Genomic DNA, 22,079 nt, shown 5'->3' with positions numbered 1-22,079 from the left:
TCTCACATGGCAATGCGTCCGAGCGACAGGTGCCGGTTGGTCTGGTTGACGATCCAGTCGAAGAGTCTGGCGTAGAGCGCCTTGGCCATCGAGTCCCTGGCGCTCTCGGCTTCCTGGGCCGAATTGCAGCGGGTGATCACCTCGCCGCGCATCACCAGGCTGCTGGACGCCAGCGCGTCCCGCAGGGCGTGGCTCTGCACTCCGAGCAGCTGGGACACTGGAGAGAGACGCGCATCAGGAGGGCTACGAGACACGCTAGAAGACCAGGCCTGCCCTTGACGTCATTCCCGGAAAATCCTCGATCCGCCCTAAGCGGCAAACAAGAGGGAGTTCGTCGGAGTATACATTGCGAACCGACGAACCAATGCGTGCATCTTGGCGCCAACGCTTGCTGACATTTTTTGTATAGTAATGACGTCAGGAGAGCAAAGCTGGCGGGCCTTGTCATCTAGGTGGACTCGATCAAACTCTGGGGAGCTGTCGACGGCCGGCTACTCACCTAGGGGTATCTTCTCGGCGTTCGTGATGACGCAGGTGTCGTTCTGAAAGTTGGATTCCGCTGCCCGAACCTCGATGTCCCCTAGGTGGATGATGGCGGCCAGGATGCGATAGATGGTCTCCGTCTCCTGCGAAAACGTGCGATCACAACCTTGGCAATCTACAAAATGTCCGCAAAAAAAAATTTCACTGCTTTTTTTTTTTTTATTACAAAAGTAAATTATGCATTGCCAAATGTTCAGTGTCCTCCAATGCCAATGTGCTACCGGACCAGACTAGAGGCCAGAGTTTCATAGCTTTGTCTTCATCTGGTTCAAAACTTATTCGCTATTTCCGGGAAATTTGAAGAGGAAAACGGGGCTTGTTTCCTCTAGCCGACGCCTTTTATCTAATTGCATTAACAGGCTTCATCGACCGCCATTTTACTTTTGGTAATTTCTGGATATCGCTCCCTATCTTTGAAAGAGATAGCGTCAATATGTGGTGCTTTGACATGTGGTGCGGACCGCTAGCGCTACATTTAAGCGTAGTTTATTTCTGCCAAAAAAAAAAAAGTTTTTTATTTGAGTGGTATAGTTTGAAACAGGAAGCAAAAACAAGGCTTGTGAATGTTTCTCAGTATGGCGAGCAAGTCAACCAAAACGCGTCTCTCCGGGAATGAGAGAGAAGGCGCAAACAAAAAGTAAAGTTTTTTGTTTGTTCTTTGCGATAGTTTTACGGGTGACACTTCTGCAGGGATTTTATCCTCGTGGGGTGTCGTCGACACTACGGAAAAACCCTTCTCAAGAAATTCGGGTGATCCGTTGGTTATTCTTGGGTTATCCCCGTCGGCCGCGCTCAGCGCGGATAGAAGGAAGGGGAGCTTCGGTATCCCGCCAGTAACGACGCGACGAAAGGAGAGCCTCCGTGTCGTGTTTTTTAAAAACTTGTTTTCAAACATATTACTCGCGTTATGCGAAATCCCACCTTGGCAGTATCCAGTTGCTACGCGCAATGTTGGGTGGGTTTAGAAACGTCCGCCACTTTCCCACTCCATTGCTCACCCTGCATTTGTGACGGTCCACAGTGGCTTCCACGACGGCTATGAGAATTAACCACGTCGCACCTGCTACAACTATCGATTTAAATTATTTGCACAATGTAAAAAAAAAAAAAAAAAAGTTTTTTTTTGTAAATTATTGTTGATTAGAGCACTATACCCTTCGAGCTATTTCTTCTTTCTCTCGAAGGCGGAGCCCTCTTGGGCCGGTGGATTGCCGACAGGCACATAAAAGGCATGGCAGCCATTGCTATGACTAGCAGTTTTTGTTTACACACCGCAGCGCGGAGCAATACTCCAATCGGAGCTCAGCACTGTGACGTCACTAGAACCCTCTGCGCCAGGAGTAGACGACCTTGCTCGCCGTATAAGATGCTACCTACTTAATGCTGTTAGCCGATCAACCAGCGTCAAAAGCGCAAGTCACTGGGTCTTTTCTGTTTATGTTTGTTTCAGCGGTAATAGAACATGCACATGGACATTACGAAGACCATGATGAAGCGCTTTTGAAGATGTCTGATTGGTCCCTTCAGCTCGTTGCGTCGGCGGCGTCTGGGCTTATGATGAAACGACTTAGAGAACGCACTGTAAAAAAAGTTAAGCCTCCAATTCACGCTGCGAAGGTGATTGGAGAGTAAAGTTGTGGTATCAACTGCAACGATTGGCTACTGCACTATAGACGCTCTTTATGGCAAATGCCACCAGGTGGTGCTCCAGTCTTTGACGTCCCAGACAACTTCCGGTTTATAAAATGAATGAACAAAGGCCACCACCTAAACACCGCTGCCTGAAATGTAGATCAAGCGTTTAACCACCAATTCTCCATGTGAACGCCAAAGGAACGAAGGAGTGCGAGATCTATTATGTAAACCAACTTGCCTCCTCCAAGATGTAATATTGTACAGCCGAAGGCCTTTGTTAAATCTCCAACTTTTTTGTCCGTGTAGCCTGATTGCAAAGACGGTGCGACCGGAAGTCGCTCGGGACGCAAGCGGCACTTCGTGTTTGTAAACAGCAAAAGGGTCTATACCAAATGATTGACGAAAGAAAGTGTTAAACTTTCTTTCGTCGACCCAGTTAAACTTCAATCTGTTTCATCATATAGACCAATAAGCCTCACAAATGTCGATTATAAAATTTATATGAAAGTCCTAGCTACTCGGTTGCAAAGTGTTATAACTTGTCTTGTTGGGCCACATCAGACCTGCGGCATAAAGGGTAGGTCCATTTGCACAAACATCCATGTTGCTCGCAGCATTTTAGAGTGTTGCGACGCCTTCGAGAGACGTGTTGCAATGTTGCAAATAGACTTCGAAAAGGCGTTCGATCGGGTGGGTCACGATGTACTTTTTCGTATTCTTGAACACGCAAACGTGGGTTCCGTTATTTTGGGTGGGTTAACGATGGCATATGCGAATTGTTCAACATCTATTATCGTCAATAAGAATGTCAGCGAAAGTATCAATGTTTACTCTTCAGTGAGGCAAGGTTGCCCCCTATCCCCGTTATTGTTCGCGATTTATTTAGAACCTTTTTGTTTAGGGCTTATTCATAATGAATGCATCCGCGGCTTTAGCTTAAATTCAACCGAGGTCAAAGTCCTCTCCTATGCGGACGACGTCGCTGTCTTCTGTACTGACCAGGAGAGTTTGCTTGAAGTGGTCAAAGTCGTGGCTTCCTTTTGTAGTCAAACGGGTAGTGTAATAAATTGGGGTAAATGTACAGGGTTTTGGCACGGAAACTGGTCCGCCGCGCCTGGTGTTTTTCTGAACGTCCAGTGGACAACCTTGCCGGCGAAGTATCTCGGTGTTCCGCTCGAACACTACCGAGATACTACGCAACTGTGGGACGTTGAAACGGACTTGGCAAGGGCAAAAGCGGAAGGTTGGAAGGGGAGGGATTTTTCAATGTTTGCGCGAGCAACAGTGTGTGATTTATTTTTAATCGCTAAAATATGGTACATTTTACAGGTATTATCTATGTCGCGCCTAAATGTACAGAAGCTGCACAGGGTCTTCGCGGTTTTTATCTGGAGGTCGAGCTGGGAACGCTCTTCCCGCACTAATTTGTTTCGCTCCGTGAGTAGTGGAGGTTTGGGATTGTCTCACCTTTTCATTCGCCAGATTGTATCGCGGTTTATGTTCTTGCGAGATCAGAATAATGCATTTTTGCGTACAGTCCTGCAAAACCTGTTGCAGGATTATCTGCCCGATTTTATTATATCGTCTAGCAACCAAAATTGTGTCAGTGTTCGTGGGTTTATGCGAGAAATAGTTTTATCTTTTCGGATGCTAAAGGTTCGTTTTTCAATGAAGTACCTATGTTCAGTTAGTCGTAAAAGCTTGTATAAAGACTTCGTAGATGTTCTTTTGCCTGTACCCCTCTATAGGTCCCTGTATCATGACAGACCAGGGCAGGATGTCGTGAAGAGAGTGAAGAAAATGCCGGTTAAGCCGTCTATCAAGTCCTTTTTCTTTCAATTACATTGTGGTGTGCTTCCTGTTAAGCCATGGCTCGAGGAGAAAGGTCTTTTTGTCCCATGGTCGGTTAACTGTCTGTTGTGTAAGAAACAAGAAACGATAGAACATGTTTTTCTGGAGTGTTGGGACGCGGTCTTTCTATGGGACATACTTCAGCGAACGTTGAAGAAAGACCTCCCCCTCGATCCATACGGCATACGTTTTTTACCGCTGGAGAACGAAGGCGGGGTTCCGTACGATTTGTTCATGCTCCTCGGCCTCCACAGCCTCTGGAGGACGAGGACAGAAGTGAACAACGCAGATGTCAAGATACGCCCCGCTGGAGACCATTTAATTGAAAGTGCCGCGTATATACGCGAAGTGTATCGCGCTTTGCAAGAGCCCCCCGACTGGGTATCCTTGCTTGATGAATTGGTCAATGTAAAACGTTTTTAGATGTAACCGCGGAGCCTCTCAGAGGTTCACGCGCTTTTATCATTTTCATATATGTGTGTTTTGTTTTTGTGTTATAGCGTTTCAATGTCTAACCAGGCAATAAAGAAAAAAAAATGCAAGCCTGGCCGAAAGGTTACCGTGCTTGACTTCCGCGCGGAGGCCCCAGGTTCGATTCCTGGAAGCGGAAGCTCCTTTTATTTATTCTTTCAACTTAGCGTTCTCGTAAATGCGAGAACCTTGTCGTCTGGTCGAGGTTCGAATGTTCTACGCCGAATTTTTCAGAAACCCACGCGGGTACAAAAGGTGCTCCGCGCGGCGGTCCGGGGTCAGTTTTCGCGCTTGCGCTCGATCGTGCTACCCCGCCGACCTTCGACGATACCTCTTTGTGTTCTTATTTTGGGCACAAGTTTGCCCCCCCCCCCCCCCCCCTCCTATTAAACGTTTTGTTTGCCACTGCACTAACCGTCTCTCCGCCAGTCATTCGTGACATTATTAAGGTTGGGCGTCGATTAAGCATTTTAACCCGATTTATCGCCAACCTTTTCTACCGAATTATTAATCGGTTAATCTCTCTTTCATTTTCCAGCATAATATTTTAAAGGGTAATTTTTTTTCTTTTGGCGTTTGTTGATAATTTGATAAACGAGACAATACAAAGGCTCTGTACCAAAACTTTTTAATGTATGAAAGACTTTGTACGCTGCCGTTGCATCGGCAGCTTGTGGAACCGCAATCTTTACCGAGAAACGCATGCGGGGAGCGCTACGTGCTCGGCATTGTTAGCGGGGCTAGTGACGTCACTCCACACTTCGTACCCTGCCGTTGCCGCGGCAGTTTATGCAACCGGAATCTTTACCGAGAAACGCATGCGGAGCGCGCTACGTGCTTATTATCGTTCACGCGCGCCTTATCATCTATCACGTGCTTTTGACACTTGTTTTGTGGTTTTCTTATTGAAATAAGTGTCAAAACCACATGATAAATGATGAGCTACGCGCGATGGTTTTCTGTCAACGGATACGCAAAAACCTTACCTACGAGTCATATACAGCTTCGCTGTATAAAATAATTCCAAAGAAAGTTTTACTGGTTGTCATATCAAAGCTAAGGCGTACATTATCTGCGCGTCTAGTCGCAGAATGAGACGCCAATGTTGTCAAACAAAGTGACCTTGAATAGTACCAGCATACACGATGCCTGGTGATCAATACCTATACCTCGTTCGTTTGATATGCCAAAAACTAATTATTGAACCACGCGAGGGATGCCTAGATATGCTTACTGCTGTTCGGAAGCCAAGGAGCTGGAATCCTTGCTTGATGTTGTTGAACTTGTCCACGTTGGCAGACGCTGTTTCTTTGTCAGACGCCGCTCCTTGGAGATACCTACGGCAGAAAAGAAAACAAAAAAAAGCTTAAAACCTTACGGCGTAATTTTGAGTATACTAAGTTTTTAATGTCGCCAGTTTTTTTACTTTTTTTCCGATCTGGAGCAATAAATTGTTGTTTATTTTATTGAACTAAAATCTGTGATCTAAGAAGGCACCAACCTGTGCTGACGTCTTCCCGTCGTGTCCAGAAAATAAGTCCCCAGCTGCCGTATGTCTGCCAGGCCGTCGTACAGGTAGTAGAAGATGTGGAAGTTGCGCTCGTGCCTGCGACCAGACACAGAGGAATGAGTCGAAGGGTGAGGTTCGGTTAGTTTGGTCGCGCACTGCGTACTTACGATGCCTGCCAGACCACCCGCGACTGTTCCAGGAGGTATACCGAGAGCTTTCCTGCAAAAAAATGAAAACACTTTTTATTATTATTTTTTTTTATGACTAGCTTTAGAGGTTATTGAGGGTCCAACACAAAATAACGCCTTTGTGGATTAGGGGACCATTTTGCTGTAGCGGTCTCTAAAGGAAAGAGCTGTAGTCATTAGAGATGCGTAAGCATAAAAATTGAAAGTAAGGAGGGATCATTTAAGTGTGCTTAGAAAACATTGAACAGTTCTTTTCGGTGACTCGAACAAGCACGCGGTGTGTAATCATATCGGTGCTAGATTTAGTGGCGAAATGGGCGTCGTGCGACGTCGATTTCGTGTGACGGCATCGGGAATTGATACCGCCACGTCGCGCGAACTCGTCGCGTGAGGTCTTGTTGTCACGTAACACCACGACTCGGCAACGTCACGTGAAATCAAGTCGTAACGTCACATCATCTGTCGTCACGGTGTGAATTCGTGGTGTCGCGTATCAAATCGTTGGGATTTGGCGGTTCCGCTAATAAAGTGTTTAATCTGTCCGTGTGTACAAAAAGAACCGATACTTTGAACCGCGAACATAGGTCGCCTCCAAGGGGTACCCGTCGCAACAACGAATGGCCAACGACCCCAAGGAATATTTCAGTATGTGCGACTCATCGCAGCATGCAGAAAACGTAGGGATGCAATCGAAGTCGCCGGGAGTTTTGTGTGCTGGAGTTTTACCTCCGGTGATTTTGCCCTGCTCCGTGAAGGTCAAATCGAGGAATTTCCCAAAGCGACTGGAGTTGTCGTTGATGCCCGTTCTGGCGTTTCCAAAGGCCTCCATGATGGGGTTGACTTGGAGGATCTTGTCTTCTAAGTTCCTGTTCGTTGCCTACGAAGAACACCAAAGAAAAAGAAAATTAAAATCTAAACGAAGAAAAAAAAAGTCTTGTTTATAGACCAGTTTAGCCGAATCTCAACACTGCTCACGAGATTTCAGCTCAGCATTCGAGTGGGTGACTTTGCAAAGTTATTTACCCCTGCCCAACGTTACTAGAACCGCTCAGTTGGTAAACTGCCATGGAGCCTGCTTTAGAAAAAGTAGCTTCGATCCGGGCCAGACATGTACAAATTACTCAAAAAAGGTAGTTAAGTTAAGTTACTGAATATCGACGCCAAAAGTAATTGGAGTAGAGTAGAAATTACGCATTAGTAATAGTAATTGAGTAAACTACTAACTACTCTAAAAAGTAGCGAGTTACTTTCAAGTTACTTTCGAAGTTACTTTTTTATATTTTTGTGGTAGCAAAATGAACAGCAGTTTTGATCAATGAAAAACCCTGCGAGCCTAAAATAAATGCAGTCTATTCATAGCTTGCGTTTTCGCCAAAATAGTTTATTCGCTCGCAGAAGCAATTGACTTTCAAAGTTCTTGATAGGAGAGTTTTCATTTTTTCCTTTTAAAGACGTCCCCAGCCAAGCTAAATAGACGTTCCACCGTGGCACTGAATGGAACGGCAGCGTTGAATTTGAGAAACAGGCTGTGCAGGGTCGAGTAAGCGAGTGTCGGCATCTTAGGTGTCCATGACGAAACACGTGAGGTTTGCCTCGGGCAGAGGGTCTTTTATAACAAACTTTCCTCTTTTTTTTTCTTTTTTCTTCGTCAAGTTGAGATTGTTATGAGTGGCCCCTCTTTATTCCGACGTCGTTCTGAGAGTACGCTGAGCGAGTGCACCAGACCGTCAAGGGTTCAAGTCTCGCGTAACGACGATGAGATCATCCGGACGACTGCGCGTCCCGTTGTAGTGCTAGTGCTACAGTACTGAAAAAAGAAATGTTTTGGTCTAAGAGAAGATGAATCAAAGTATACTTCGCCGCTGACGCCGGGTCCAACAAAAGGATCTCCCAAGGGTAACTCGCAATCCTCGCCGGCGACTACAATATTCTGACGCGCCTGACACGCCTGACAAGTAAATCGTTTTTAACAAAGAGGAGGTCTCCCTGGCCTGGATGGTCGGAAGGACACGAAGGATTACGTGAACAAGCATCGTCGCTCGTATACAGTTGCAGCTGGAAGCGGAAACGTGCTTCCATGAACGGATTATCCGTGCCAGGGTTTGTGCGCGGGGGAGTCCGGCTTTGCAAAGGCGTATGCGCTGACGACAAGGCGACCATGGGAACAGGCGCCCCGCTGCGAGGTCATTCCAGTGGCGCCTCTCGTGGAACCTACCGCTTGAGTCAGAACTCTCTAAAGACAGACAACTAGTCTCGGAGTGTCCCCCTCTTCCACGGTTGCAGGTAGAAACGCGGCGCCTGCGTGCATTACCGGATTAGGTCAATACCCGACCAAGGCTTGTTAAGCATCTCTTCCTGCATTCGTGCGTGCCGGTGTTATGTTTTGGCTGCTCGTCGCCACCTTGACACAAGGACGCCTTCCCGAACAAGGGGGCCCCATGTTAGGGAATGCCTCTTCATCTGCCGGCGTCTTATTCATTTTTGTGCTCAAACTTTCGTGATGGGCAAAATTAGAACTATATAATTTCGAAAGTAGTTAGTAATTTGAGTAGAAGTTACCTGAAAAAAGTAGTTAAATTAAACTACTAATTACCCAAATCAAATTATAATTGAAAGTTACCAAGTTACTCAAAAAAAGTAGTTAAACTACAGTAGTTTGAGTAGAGTAGTTGAACTACGTCCAAGTCTGCGATCCGCACTCGAGAACCGAGCTAATGGCGATCGCAACGCCGCCATCTCTCCCGCAGTGTCCGCTCCTGGAACTGCACGGCTGCACGTTGAGTCGGGCAAGGGACGGTGGTGCCATCTCGCAGGGCCATCTTGCAGTGGCCATATAAAGAAACTTTTATGTTTCAACTTGTCGCTAAAGGGTGGCGCTGTTATCGTATTTAGCTCGATCTCGGTGGACGCCAGCTGCCCGGGCTAAACCTCACCGCTAAAGGGTGAGTTTTAGAGCGCAGCTCTTAGGCGCCCGTTTCCGGCTTGAGCGGCGTCGCTGTCGCCGTCGGCGTAACCGTGAGGTCACGTGACCCCCATGAGGTCACGTGACCCCCCTAAAGTCCCGTGACCCCCGAGGCCACGTGAGTTCCCCCCTGAGGTCACACGGCCCCCCCCCCCCTCCGAGGTCACGTGACCCCCCTGACGTCACACGACCTTCCCCCCTGAGGTCACATGACCTCAAGGAGTCGCCGATCCCTCAGTACCCTTCCATCCTCCTCCTCAAGAGCTGCGCTATAACCTGGTAAAACGGCTTTCACTTTTTCAACTGAGGGTCTTTAGTAACGTTGCCCCTGCCGTAGCCGCCCCTATCGCAGAAGCCATGGCAAAGAGGGGAGCAGACAGCAAACGAGAATCTCCGCTCTCAGCGCCAATGCCGGTGGCTGCTCTCTGAACCATACACCTTATCCTGGAAACACACTTCGCGAAGGTGATACATTTCTCCAACGTGTGGCAGTGAAATAACACGTGGTTTCTAAGTGATTCGTGATTGCACGTGGTGGACTGTATCTTTGACTGTATGCGTCCATTGCAGAGCGAGACAGACACGATTCGCGTCGTCTACAGCGTGTACAGATAGCGCTTCGCTCTCACTTTGGACGGTCCGCATGAATCGGGTGCTTAACGTATCGCGCTAGGATTTGCTACAGACGTGCCCGAAGGTGTATGGAAGCTTTCACTAAATTGAGGCAAGATTGGCTCACCCGTGTGAATTACGAAATATAAAAACAACTCTATTTTCCCTATACTTTGCATGTACACTTAAATAATATTTCGTGTCAATGTGGCGCTCATGTAGGCCGAGTGAAGTGAATAATAGGTAAGCCGATTGTATTCTCTTTCCATTTCACCGATTTCTCGGTTGTATAAGAAGCGTCAGAATAACCCAAAACAACTTTTGTTTTTTATTTCAGCGACAATTTTTTTATAGACAAATTCAGTTTTTAGTTTTTTTTTTTTACTCCGGAGGTTTCATGTATTCATACTCCCAAGTAATAAATGCACCACCTTCGGCAGCCTCGTGTAGTAGATCTTAGCGCGATACGTTGAAAAACCGATTTTTGCGGACTGTTCAAAGTGGGATAGAAGCGTTAGCGTACACGCTGTAGAACTCGCCTCTCATTTTTAATGCCAGGATTCGCTAATTTACTGTGGAATAGACCCTTTTTTTTTTTCTTCAAAAGTTCAAGGAGCAACATTGGCGGTCGCCATTTCTTGGGAACGAAGCCTGTGATTGGATCCCAGTCGCCACCGAACGCTGACGTCACACTCGTGTCCAATACGTGGTCAGAGTGCGTGCTATAGGGAGGCTCTAGTGAGGGTGGAGGCAACTGCTAGATCGGGGATCACGGGATATGGACGCCATTTAATTTCTAAATTATGCTGGGAGTCTACGGGGCAAAGGGTCATTTTATTTCCTAACTCAGGTCATAAAAGCACATTAATGTGCTTGAACAATTTACGCGAGGTATAAATGATTGCTTTTCTCTAGCCACCAGTTTTGTTCCGATAGGTTAAGTCTTGGACGTTGCTGCTTGTCTGGCATCACTGCTTTCTCCTCTCGACGTTTGCGATTCCCGGAGCGAGAAAGGCTACGCCAAGGCGTTCGTTGCTTGCAATGGGAGGCGAGAGCACTCTCAAGAAAAAAAGGGTGTAAAAGAGTGTATCGTTACACCCTTTGTCCCATATAATACACCCCAAAATTTCAATTCGACATACAGCGCCCTACAGTCGAACAGACGGCCCGAAATTTTACGAGGGGCTTCATAGCCGTGAGGTACAACTTATTAAAAAGCTGAAGTACGTATCAAAGACCACATAAAGAAAACACCGAGTTTTTACACTAGGGCCAAGAAAACCCCAATTATTTTTGTTTGTTGTCAGTAAAACGTACATTAGCTATTTTAATAAGTTGTACCACACGGCTATCAAGCCCCTCGTAAAATTTCGGGCCGTCTGTTCGACTGTAGGGCGCTGTGTGTCGAATTGCAGGTTTGGGGTGTATTATATGGGACAAAGGGTGACCTTTTGACACCCTTTTTCCTTGAGAGTGAGGAGGAAAGGCGCATGGGGCAACAGAGTTGCAACAGAGCGGGCGTCTGCTCTCGTGCAAGCAACATTGGCGCGTATCCTTTCCCAATCCTCTCCCTCAGGCGCCGCCACTAAATTCCAAACACTCTCCAGGATTTGAGTTGCACTCACTCTCATTAGAGCCTCCCTAAAAGGGTCTCTGTTGGCGGCATCACTGACATAGTGCCAGCTTTTCGATTACGGTATGAATCTAATACGGAGTACGTTGTCGTTCGGTGGGAGTGAGTTTCGACAGTCCCTCTACGAGGAAGTAACGCGTCCACTTACCTTTCCCAGTGCAACGAGCTGTCTGAGGAGGAAGTTTGCGCTTTCTGTCTTTCCCGCGCCACTCTCACCGCTGATGACTATGCACTGAAAAAGAAATCGCGGCGGTATTTGGAGAAATGTGGTGAGGACACTCTCCTGCAGCTTCGAAACAGCAGAGTGGATTCTTACAAGCACAGCAACATGTTAGGCTGATTCTTCTTTTGTACATGCTCGTTTGCCTTCCCCCATATAATGGGCGGTTTCATTTAGATTCAGGCTACGAGGTGCAGTCGTATTTTTTATTTCGCCTCAAATTTTTATATTTTGTAGCGCATGTTACAAGAATAACAAACATTTTTATTTTATTTTAATGTCCTGACATGTTTAATTTCTGAGAAAAAAAATCTCAAAGAAGCGGGAGAGAACGACGAGGTTTTGATGATTGTCGTGTGTGGCGTTTTCGAATTACTCTCAATCTCAAAGTTTTCAAAAGAGAGCGTCTATATTCTTTTTATTCTGATATATATGCAAGTAGGTAAAACGACATTATAACTATTATTTATTATTTGTCGGTCCAATTTTTGTAAAAATCCCCAACTGTGACTTAAACTGCGGATTTGTTTTTTAGTCGACTATGTTTAGTATTGTTTTTAAAATAATACCACGTGTATTTTCTTCCATTGCCTTCCAAATTAAGCAAAGTTTGTGTCTTTATCATGTACGAGTACTGAGAAATAAATTATGAAGCAGAAGGTTTTCACTTTTTGTTCAATTTCAACACGCTGTATAAAAAATATTATTTTTTTTTCTTTTTCTTGCGTCGCGTTCTCTTCACACCCTTCTTTTAGCCAGAATACATTCCGTTAGAGGTACATGCACTCGTTTTGAGTTTAAAGCCTCTAAATATGCTAAAAAAGAGCAAATGCCGATGGTGGGTTTATTGATTAAATTAACGGTTGTCGTGTGTGGCGTTTTTGAATCGCTCTCAATCTCAAACAATTCAAAAGAGAGCTTCTATATATATATTTTTTTTTTTTTTATTGTGATATATAGGGTGGGGTCCAAGTCACCAGGCTCGATCTAAAGTGAACCATGAAAATTGACGCCTGCACGTAGCAATCTAAACTTTTTGTCAAAGGTGTATTTCACAGGTCGGTTTTTTCTTGTAAAATTACAACGCGTAGTTATCTTTCTGTAAAAGATGAGGCCAAGAAACTTGCCAGGGTCTACAGCGGGCAGTGGCGCAGACGACGGGGGCCCAGTAGCGGGGTGTGTTTGGCGTTCGTATTGATAGGTGGCGCTACCTCCTTATCGCGACGGCTCACGGTGGTCGCGGTGTTTATTACAATTAACAATCTTTTTGAAATGTACCTTCGGTTAAAAAATAAATGCGGACAATAAAAGCAAAACTTAAAGTAAAAAAACGCGTGTGCATAACGGCGGCGCTTTTGCTGCCAACGGATTTCGTCTGCGTGTCGTCTGCTTTCTTTCGCTGGTCGGCTGCACGTTCGGACGCTGCTCCCAACGCCATCTATCAATACGAACACCAAACACACCCCGCTACTGAACCCCTGTCGTCGGCGCCGCTGCCCGCCGTAGACCCTGGCAAGTTTCTTGGCCTTATTTTTTACAGAAAGAGAACTACGCTTTGTAATTTTACAAGAAAAAACCGACCTGTGGTATACACCTTTGACGAAAAGTTTAGATTGCTACGTGCAGGCGTCGCTTTTTACGGTCCAATTTAGATCGAGCCTGGTGACTTGAACCACCCTATATATGCAAGTCTATAAAACGACATTCCAGCTACTGTTTATTATTCGTCGTTCCAATCTTCGTAAAAATCCCCAAACATGCCTCCGCGAACAGCTGTGACCTAAACTGCCGATTTTTTTTTCTAGTGGACTATGTTTAGCATCGTTTTTTAAAGTAATACCACGTGTAGAACCTTTGATTGCCTTCCACATTATACAAAGTTTGTGTCTTAATCATGTGCGAGTACTGATAAATAAATTATGAACCAGAGGTTTTCACTTTTTGTTCAGTTTGAGCAACTGTATAAAAACATTAATTTTTTAACCCAGTATTTGTTTACAGAGTAAAATAAAAACGGGAAAAATAAAGAGTAGTAAAAATAAGTAAAAATTAATCTCTTGAGTTAGCAACATGAATTTCGTATTAAAAATATAAAATTTCGCATTTACAAATCTAGGCTTCCAATAGGAAGTGTATTTTACCCTAATGTTTTACAATATTATACTTTGACGAAGACAACAACAAGAAGAAGACAATAAAAAAAAGATTCAGTTGAAAGTTGCGCCTTGTTGCGTGTGCTGTTCTCTGCTTTTGTCCTCGTGCTTGCTGCGCACAAGATTGTATTAGATATACTTTGAAATTTCTCGCATAGTATAGATTATGTAGCGCATAGGGTGCCATGGTTGAAGAGGCTTGAGGCCTCTCCAGTCATGGCACCGGCGGAAATTGTCTGAAAACCCGCTTTCAGAAGTTGCGATTTTATAGAGTGTTTAAGAGTTTGGAGTTCCAAACTTGTTATTATACTTCTAACGACATCAATGTATTTTATATGATTATTCATTAAACGTCCCTTAGATTCTTATAGTAAAGAGTAAAATATACAACTATAACCCATAAACCCACCATCGGCAATTGCTCTTTTCTAGCATACTTGGAGGCTTAAAACTCAATACCAGTGCATATACCTCTAACGGAGTGTATTTTGGATAAAAGGAGAATGTAAAGACGAACGCGACGCGAAAAAAAAAAATCAACAAATTAAACACTTTTTTTGCTTTTTCTTTATACAGCGTGCTGAAATTGAACAAAAAGTGAAAACCTTCTTTGTTTCATAATTTATTTCTCAACACTCGTACATGATAAAGACACAAACTTTACTTAATTTGCAAGGCAATGAAAGTAAGTACACGTGGTATTATTCTAAAAGCAATACTAAACATAGTCGACAAAAAAAATAATCCGCAGTTTAGGTCACAGTTGTTCGCGGAGGCATGTTTGGGGATTTTTTCAAAGATTGGAGTGACGAATAATAAATAGTAGTTGGAATTTAGTTTTACCTATTTGCATATACTTATATCACAATAAAAAAATATAGAAGCTCTCTTTTGAATACTTTGAGATTCAGAGTGATTAAAAAAAACCCACACACGACAGTCGTCAATTTAACCCATAAACCCACCATCGGCATTTGCTCTTTTTTAGCATATTTAGAAGCTTTAAACTCGAAACCAGTGAGTTTACCTCTAACAGAATGTATTCTGGCTAAAACAAAAATGTGTGAACAAAACGCGACAAAAAAAATTTTTTTAATTTTTTTGGCGTGCTGAATTTGAACAAAAAGTGAAAACCTGTTTCATAATTTATTTCTAAGTACTCGTACATGATAACGACACAAACCTTGCTTAATTTGGAAGGCAATGAAATGTTCTACACGTGGTATTATTTAAAAAAAAATACTAAACATAATCGACTAAAAAAACAAAATCCGCAGTCTAGGTTACAGTTGTTCGCGGAGGCATGTTTGGAGATTTTTACAAAGATTGGAGCGGCGAATAATAAGTAGTAGTTATAATGCCGTTTTACCTACTTGCATGCATATTACAATAAAAAATACAGACAGTGTTTTTGAGTACTTTGAGATTGAGAGTGATTCAAAAACGCCACACACGACAACCGTCAAAACCTTGCCGTTCGCTCCAGCTTCTTTGATATTTTTGTCTCAGAAATTAAACATGTCAGGACATTAAAATAAAAAGGATTGTTCTTCTTGGAACATGCGCGACGAAATATAAAAATTTGAAGCAAAATAAAAAATACGACTGCACCTCGTTGCCTGAATCCAAATGAAACCGCCATATATATATATGAAGAGCCTCAAAGCAACCGTGAGATTTGTGCCTATAGACTAACACTATTTTTAGATAGTTACATTAATCTTGATATCCATGTAGCTTCCCAATAACTTTGACTCATCGACAGGATTTCAGAGCAAAGAAAAAATTATATTAAATATCGTTTTTCCATAATCAGAAAAAAAATGTTTACCATTACTTATTATTGCCTCAATAGACACGAAGAGGTTTGTTATTGCCCTGTTCAGTGCTCGAAGGCTATACACGGGTCGTTGTGAAATTTGTAAGATTTAGTGAGACTATGAAGGGACAACGTATGCTATTATACATGTCATTCCTTGCTCCACGATTTATACGAGGTACCAAGAGTGTGTTGGGTAAATAGATGGGAAAATTCTCGCAAAAGACGTAATGATACATGAGAGACACACGCTGTATCTTCTCGGTTTCAGGGTATACCTGATTTCGCTTCTGGTGCAGCATGTTGTGGTAGGAGCTGTCAGCCACCGCAAAGATGTGGGGTGGGTTGTCCAGTTTGGCACGGTTGCGGTATTTGAGGGATGCCTGCGAGTTTGTCAAAGATTAACGAAGAAAAATGTACGCATACACCCGCTCTGGCTGCACCTTCCCCGTATTGGACAACTATGGTGCTCGTCTGTAGACTCTGGACAGCTCAACTCGGAGGGGTGTCCAAGCTATAGGGCTGTTACTCGCACGAGATATACGTGCAACGTTGGTGGTCAATACATCAGTCTGCTTTCCGCAGAACAAATTGGGGTTTCGGTAGGGAGCTCCCGGTTCCCACCTCTAACACCTTACATACTCTGTCACCTTGAAACTCGTGTTTCAAGGTGGCATACAAACGTGTATCAGTCACTGTAAACCGTGCACCTTGTGTTCTAAGTTTGGCAGAAGAGAGATTCAGCCCTTTTTAAACAACCTGTGTCAAATGTCTTCTTTCCAACAAACAAAATTTCACACAGGGTGTTTCAAACCTTACAAATGTCTTAAAAAAAACACTAAAGGGCCGATTTTTACATATTCATGCAGCTTCTTCGGAAAAACATGACAAATGTATAAGCTCTGTATGAGCTGATCCCAGTCGAGGCGCCCTTAAAGGGGCCCTCCGGAGCTTTCTGCGATCGTCTGTTTATGATGTTATATTGCTTAGTAGGTGCAAGTTAATATGTATACAAAGTTTTAGATTACAAAACCGTTTATTACGCAGATGGCAGAAGAAATATATCGGGACTATTTTCTCTTGGAAGACAATCCCCCATTCCCTGCTCATCGCTAAAACTTGACCAATGGAAACGCTGCATCTCGCGGTGAATGCGAACGTTATTATTGCAACACTTTTTAAGCTTGTTGTAAATTAGAGTTTGAGAAAAACGTAAACTGATGAACTATGTTTTCTCCCCGCAAGCTTGTTGCTAGGGGGTGATGCGTCGGCGCGTCGGCTCGTCTGCTTCCCGGGGCGTCTGCAGGCGTGCGTTTGCGGGACACGTGTTCCTTCTTCCCGTGGATCCCGACTCCGAAGCCAGCTTTGCGATCCTTCCACGTCAACGAGTCAAACTTTTCCTTGTGATCTGTGGGATGCGACTGCGTATTGCAGTAGCAACGCGAAGGTGCGGTGCGACGAACGACGACTGCCGAGCACAAAGTCCGGGTCCCTTGACGACGGTCCGCGCGTGTTCGAGAGATTCCTCCGCCGGTCGGCGGTCGGCGGCCTTGGTGACGCGCAGTGACGCCGGGATCCTTCGCTTGCTATTGGCTGACGCGTAAAGAGATGCCCCTCCCGTTTTCCGGGGTCATCTCAGAAAGGGGGGCGTGCCGGGGACTTTGATAGCAATTTTAATAGGGAAATCCGCCGCGCATGACCGTAATTTTATGATTTTTAGGATCCTTACGGCCTGTAGATTGAGTCACCGCCATAAATAGACCATCGCAGAACGTTCCGGAGGGCCCCTTTAATTTCGTCACCCAGGTTGTAAACTCCGCGAGCTCAAGAGAAGGCATAATGTTGAATTCCTCCTGGAGCGCTCCCACCTTGACACCACAAAACATACTATAAACCGACTTAAACGATCACTATGCGAAAGGGAGCAATATGTTGCATTATGGCCTCAGCGGTACCCACAAGTCATACCTTGGTACATGCATCTTTTTTTTCTTAGCTGATAAAGGATTGAGAGGTACTGCGTCGCCCTTAGTAGGGGCGTCGAATGTCTCACCTCTTCGGAATAAATAGGGAGCTTCTGGAAAGGGTTCATGGCCAGAAGGATGTCTCCGATGTAGGTGTAGATCTGGCACCTCATGTATCTTTGGTACAGCTGATCCACGATGATTTCCTGGAAAATTAAGCCCGCCATAATTAGGGTGCAAGCAACACGAAAGTGAGCTGCTCTTCGTTAAATTCTTTTTTTTTTCTTTTTATTAATGCTCAAGTTTTTTTTTTTTATTTCGGAACGCAACAAACCGCAGTCATTTCGTTGTCAAAGAGCCTTCATTCATTTAAACTTTATGCTTTATGGAGTAATGAGATAATTAACAACTCAGCAGAAAAGTAGTCGATTCCAGTGCACGCCATAAAGGTAGGGCAATTGATTATGATGACAATGAAATACTGCAAACGTCCTCATTTTAGCAAGGACCTAATATTTGCAAATTTTGCGATTTGCAAAATAATAATACGACCAATTAGATATCACTCTCAAACGCTAAATGTTGTGCCCGCAATATTAATCCAAAACTCGCAATTTGAAAAATTCGCGTAAGATATTGTACCCACTGCCCGCGAAAATAAAGTGTAAAATTTTCTCTTTCAGCATCACAAACCTGTAAGATTTTTTTTACTCTGACAGTTGTACTTAAACTATATATGTATAAACTATAAACTTGTACTATATATATAAAAATCACACCTTTTGTATGAGCAGTTGGTGAAACCTGTTTACCATTTCTATAAGACGAAAGTCGAAAGGCAACTGCCCCATTTGTTTTCAAAGCGAGAAATCTATCGTTTAGAATAGACGCTGCGTGTTCTAAATGTTCCATGACTCTAGACACATTTTCTCCCTACATTTACGGTTAATTCATTTGTTTCTGAGTGATATAAAACTAGGCGGGACCTCATTTTCATACTTATGTAGTATAATAACTATGAATTCACACCTCCGCGCTACTAAATAATTCTGCCGCAAAAACTTGCTTGCGGAAATAACACTGATAATGCGTCGACGGATTCTCCATTTCTTGTTCCGTCGTGCGATATAGCACTGCCTCCGGGATCGGCCAACACGCCAGAACGATACGGATGATGTGCTGTTCTAACAAACAACTTTACCGTTATTTCACTGAAGTTTTGCCGTAAATAATCTTTACGGGGATGATTGCAAAAAAAAAAAAAAAAGAAGTTCCGGAATATTAGCACGATCTCGTTGCTCGAACGAGCACATACTTCGGTGAGGGTCTCGAGAGCCGAGAGGTCGTCCATGAGGATGGGCTGCGGCCTGGACTTCCGGTCCGTCTTGAGCTGTCCATGCTTGGTGGTGACTTCCGGTAACCTCTTGCAGAATCCCACCTTGTGCTGGGCCCGCAGGATTCGGACCAGTTCCTGACGGATCTGGAATGAGTTGCGCACAATCAGAAGGATACGTTAGCCTAGTGATCAGTTGGCAATCAGCTCGTACGATAAGGAACTGATATTGTTCACAGTAGAATACCAGATAACTTTCTTTTTCAGAGTTTTGTGAACTTCTCTGAATTGCTGTAGATGAGGCAGTACTAAAGTTACTTTTCTGTGCTTGGAATGTCAACGTATTAGCCTGCATTTGGTTTATCATATCAATCTGTGTTCCCTCTTCCCCGTAGTGAACGCCCTAAACAACAAATAAATAATTAAATCAAAGTATATGTTGACTCCTGGAAAGGAGTGTTGGGAGATGATGCGGAAATGAGGCAACATATACGAAATTGCAATGCTTTAAGGTTGAGATGAATGCAGGAAAAGTGATAATTTTGGCCGATTTCTTTATCATACATGTAGAATAAATTATTTTTGAAATCCCCGGCCGGATTCGCAGTTTTCCGAATTTATTTTAGATTCCGAGGAGAGCTCGTTAAAGATTCGGTATTGTACGGTACCTCTTCGGGGTGCTTGGGAACTTGCTGTATGAATTTGTGACTCATCAGGTCGGACATCAGGGGCCTCTTCTCGTAGTCCTTCACCAAACATCTGCAATCAATCGAATTGACCGGTCTCTTTCGTGGGCCAGAAAACATTATTTCGACCTACACACTCACGTGAGAAATATAAATTATATATCTTTCTATAGCGCGACTATATAATATTGAACAACGTCGGTGACACTTTTCATCTGTTTTTATGGTACCCGTAAACAGTCAGCAGGCGTTAAAGAGGGCATCTGTTGTGGAAATGTCATATACAATGTTTTTTGTTTTGTTTTGTTTTTAAGCTTAACACATTTGTTTAAAAGGAAGCTGAAGAAGTCCTTAAAAGAAGACGAGTTAGAGGTGAATTGTACAGTATTTTTATCCTGTGGACCAGAATGTCACGTTTGTTTTCCTCGAATATGTGTCTAATCGCGGGAAAACACGAAAAACCTCCGATCAGTCGTTACGTCATAAATGGATCTTTGGGCCGCCAAGCGCGTGTCGCTCGAGTGGGCAGCTTGCCAGGTATATATTCCCCCGCCTTGACACCAGTCGTGACGCCTCTTCCTGACCTTTTCCAAAACAGCACAAGTGCTGTTTTGGAAAAGGTCAGGAAGAGGCTTTGACAGGCGCCGAATATGCGCAAGAGCAGAGATTCCGAAAACTCCTTTTATGACATAACGCTCCGGGAAAGAGGGGCTTCGGTGGGGCTTTCAAAATTATCTTCTGCAACCTTCGTGCATCCAATCAAAACACACACACACACACACGCACACGCACACGCACACACACACACACACACACACACACACACACACACACACACACACACACACACACACACACACACGTGTGTGCGTGTGTGATTCTGGAGGCCAAATGAAGACAATTCATGTGTTTTTACTGAAATACAGAACCGCTTCAGCTTCCCTTTGGAACAATGACATGAAAGCTATAGACTAATGCGGTTTATGAAGGCGAGTTTTACGGCCAGGAGGACATAGTATGGGGGTGCTCGACGTAACGATCAGTCGGATAATGAACTCATATATGTTAATTAACGTCTTAATTATTGAAAATAAGCATATGGTTCTAATAAGAGACTTGCTGTCCGAAATAAAAAAACCACTCAATTAGTAAATATTTAGATATTTGGAGCACGTGGGAAGATTGATGGAGAGCTAAAGTTATCATACGTGTAACGTGCAGAAGGAACAAGGCCACAGGCGCGACAAGGCGCCCGCGCGGTTTTTCCGTCTCTTATCTCCCGCGTTTTCTCCCCCGTACGTAGCCTTGCGCTCGACAAGTTTCTAATTGAAACCACATGTCAATTTGAACTAATTAAAATGTTAATTAACAAGTTTTAGTGAATTATTCGATTTATCGTAACGATTAACGCCCTATGTTAGCACAAACCGCATTCATGTATAGCTTCCGCGGTATATCCCTCAAATGCAAACAATTTGTGACAGGAGAAACGGGTCATGGGCAAAATGTGTAACCTCAATAATATCAGGTCGTGCAAAAACGAATAAAAACAACTTCGGCTTTGAAAATATCATCAGAGAAGCCTTGTTTTTTTTTTATTTAGGAGCAGGGTTATAGTTTCCTGGAATTTTACACGCAGATTCTTTCCCTAATTGCGACATGTCTTCGTACCGTTCAATATTTACGGACTTTTCCCGTTTTACATGTACCAGAGCAAGCCAGCTTTCAAAAGACAAAATAAAAAAAAGAAGACTTTTTATACTATTGCCTACAAATCTTACAACTTATAATCCAACACTCCCATTCTCTTTCTTCATATTGTTGAGAAAAGGAGTTTCACGGACCTTGTTGGAATATATTAAAAGATGTATATTCAACATGAATGTGAGCGTTGCCCGAACGCCCGTGTCATCATTTTTTTTCCTACTTCACGTGTTTCCTGTAAATTGCGCCATATTGAAACCTATATGGGGTCCTTTATCGAGTGTTTTCATTCACCTTTTGTCACTGCCACCCCACGAAATGGCTAACAAATACAAATTAAAATGCATAGATATCTTATTTCACGCAGCTATGTCGACCAGATTATCGTAGCACTCAGAAGTAACGAAAGCTAAACCCTGCTGCGTAAAAAGGGAGCTCCTTCCGCGTAAAACAAGAGCGCTAGCTATTAGTTGTTTTCCCCTCAAGAAAAAAACAAGTTTTGCGCATTGTTCATACGCGACACGAAGTAGTTCTTACAAGATTTGGTTATCGAAGGAAAAAGCGATACTTTTGGCGTTTGGAACGTGTGCGTCTTGATAAGATAACATAATATATATATATATATATATATATATATATATATATATATATATATATATAATTTAAAATTCACCCGCATATACGAGGTGTGATCAGAAAGTTGCGGGATTGATTTTGTAGCGTGAAAAGAGAGGGCAGCACAGTGATACGCGCTCAGCAGTCGAAGGAAGGAACCTTCCTGTCTCGTTATACGAA

The 22,079-nt window shown here is 43.8% G+C and overlaps 1 protein-coding gene across 1 annotated transcript in view; it reads right to left on the bottom strand.

Annotated features, from left to right (window-relative positions):
- The window catches only part of LOC8040737 (myosin-IIIb), a 160,343-nt gene that overhangs the window by 23,084 nt on the left and 115,180 nt on the right, over positions 1–22,079 (bottom strand). Inside the window, exons 11-21 of the mRNA XM_029980058.4 lie at positions 19,563–19,653; positions 18,877–19,041; positions 17,651–17,767; positions 15,876–15,980; positions 11,554–11,637; positions 6,925–7,075; positions 6,178–6,229; positions 6,002–6,106; positions 5,735–5,837; positions 500–626; positions 7–217 (exon numbers count right to left, since the gene is read on the bottom strand). Coding sequence (XP_029835918.2) covers positions 7–217; positions 500–626; positions 5,735–5,837; positions 6,002–6,106; positions 6,178–6,229; positions 6,925–7,075; positions 11,554–11,637; positions 15,876–15,980; positions 17,651–17,767; positions 18,877–19,041; positions 19,563–19,653 — 1,311 coding nt within the window. The remainder of the gene's footprint in view (positions 1–6; positions 218–499; positions 627–5,734; positions 5,838–6,001; positions 6,107–6,177; positions 6,230–6,924; positions 7,076–11,553; positions 11,638–15,875; positions 15,981–17,650; positions 17,768–18,876; positions 19,042–19,562; positions 19,654–22,079) is intronic.

The sequence above is a fragment of the Ixodes scapularis genome, unplaced genomic scaffold, assembly GCF_016920785.2.
Source record: "Ixodes scapularis isolate PalLabHiFi unplaced genomic scaffold, ASM1692078v2 PGA_scaffold11__112_contigs__length_91849675, whole genome shotgun sequence".
NCBI lineage: Eukaryota > Metazoa > Arthropoda > Arachnida > Ixodida > Ixodidae > Ixodes > Ixodes scapularis.
Note: the sequence above shows the minus strand (reverse complement) of the source record. Positions and strands in the feature narration are given on the sequence as shown.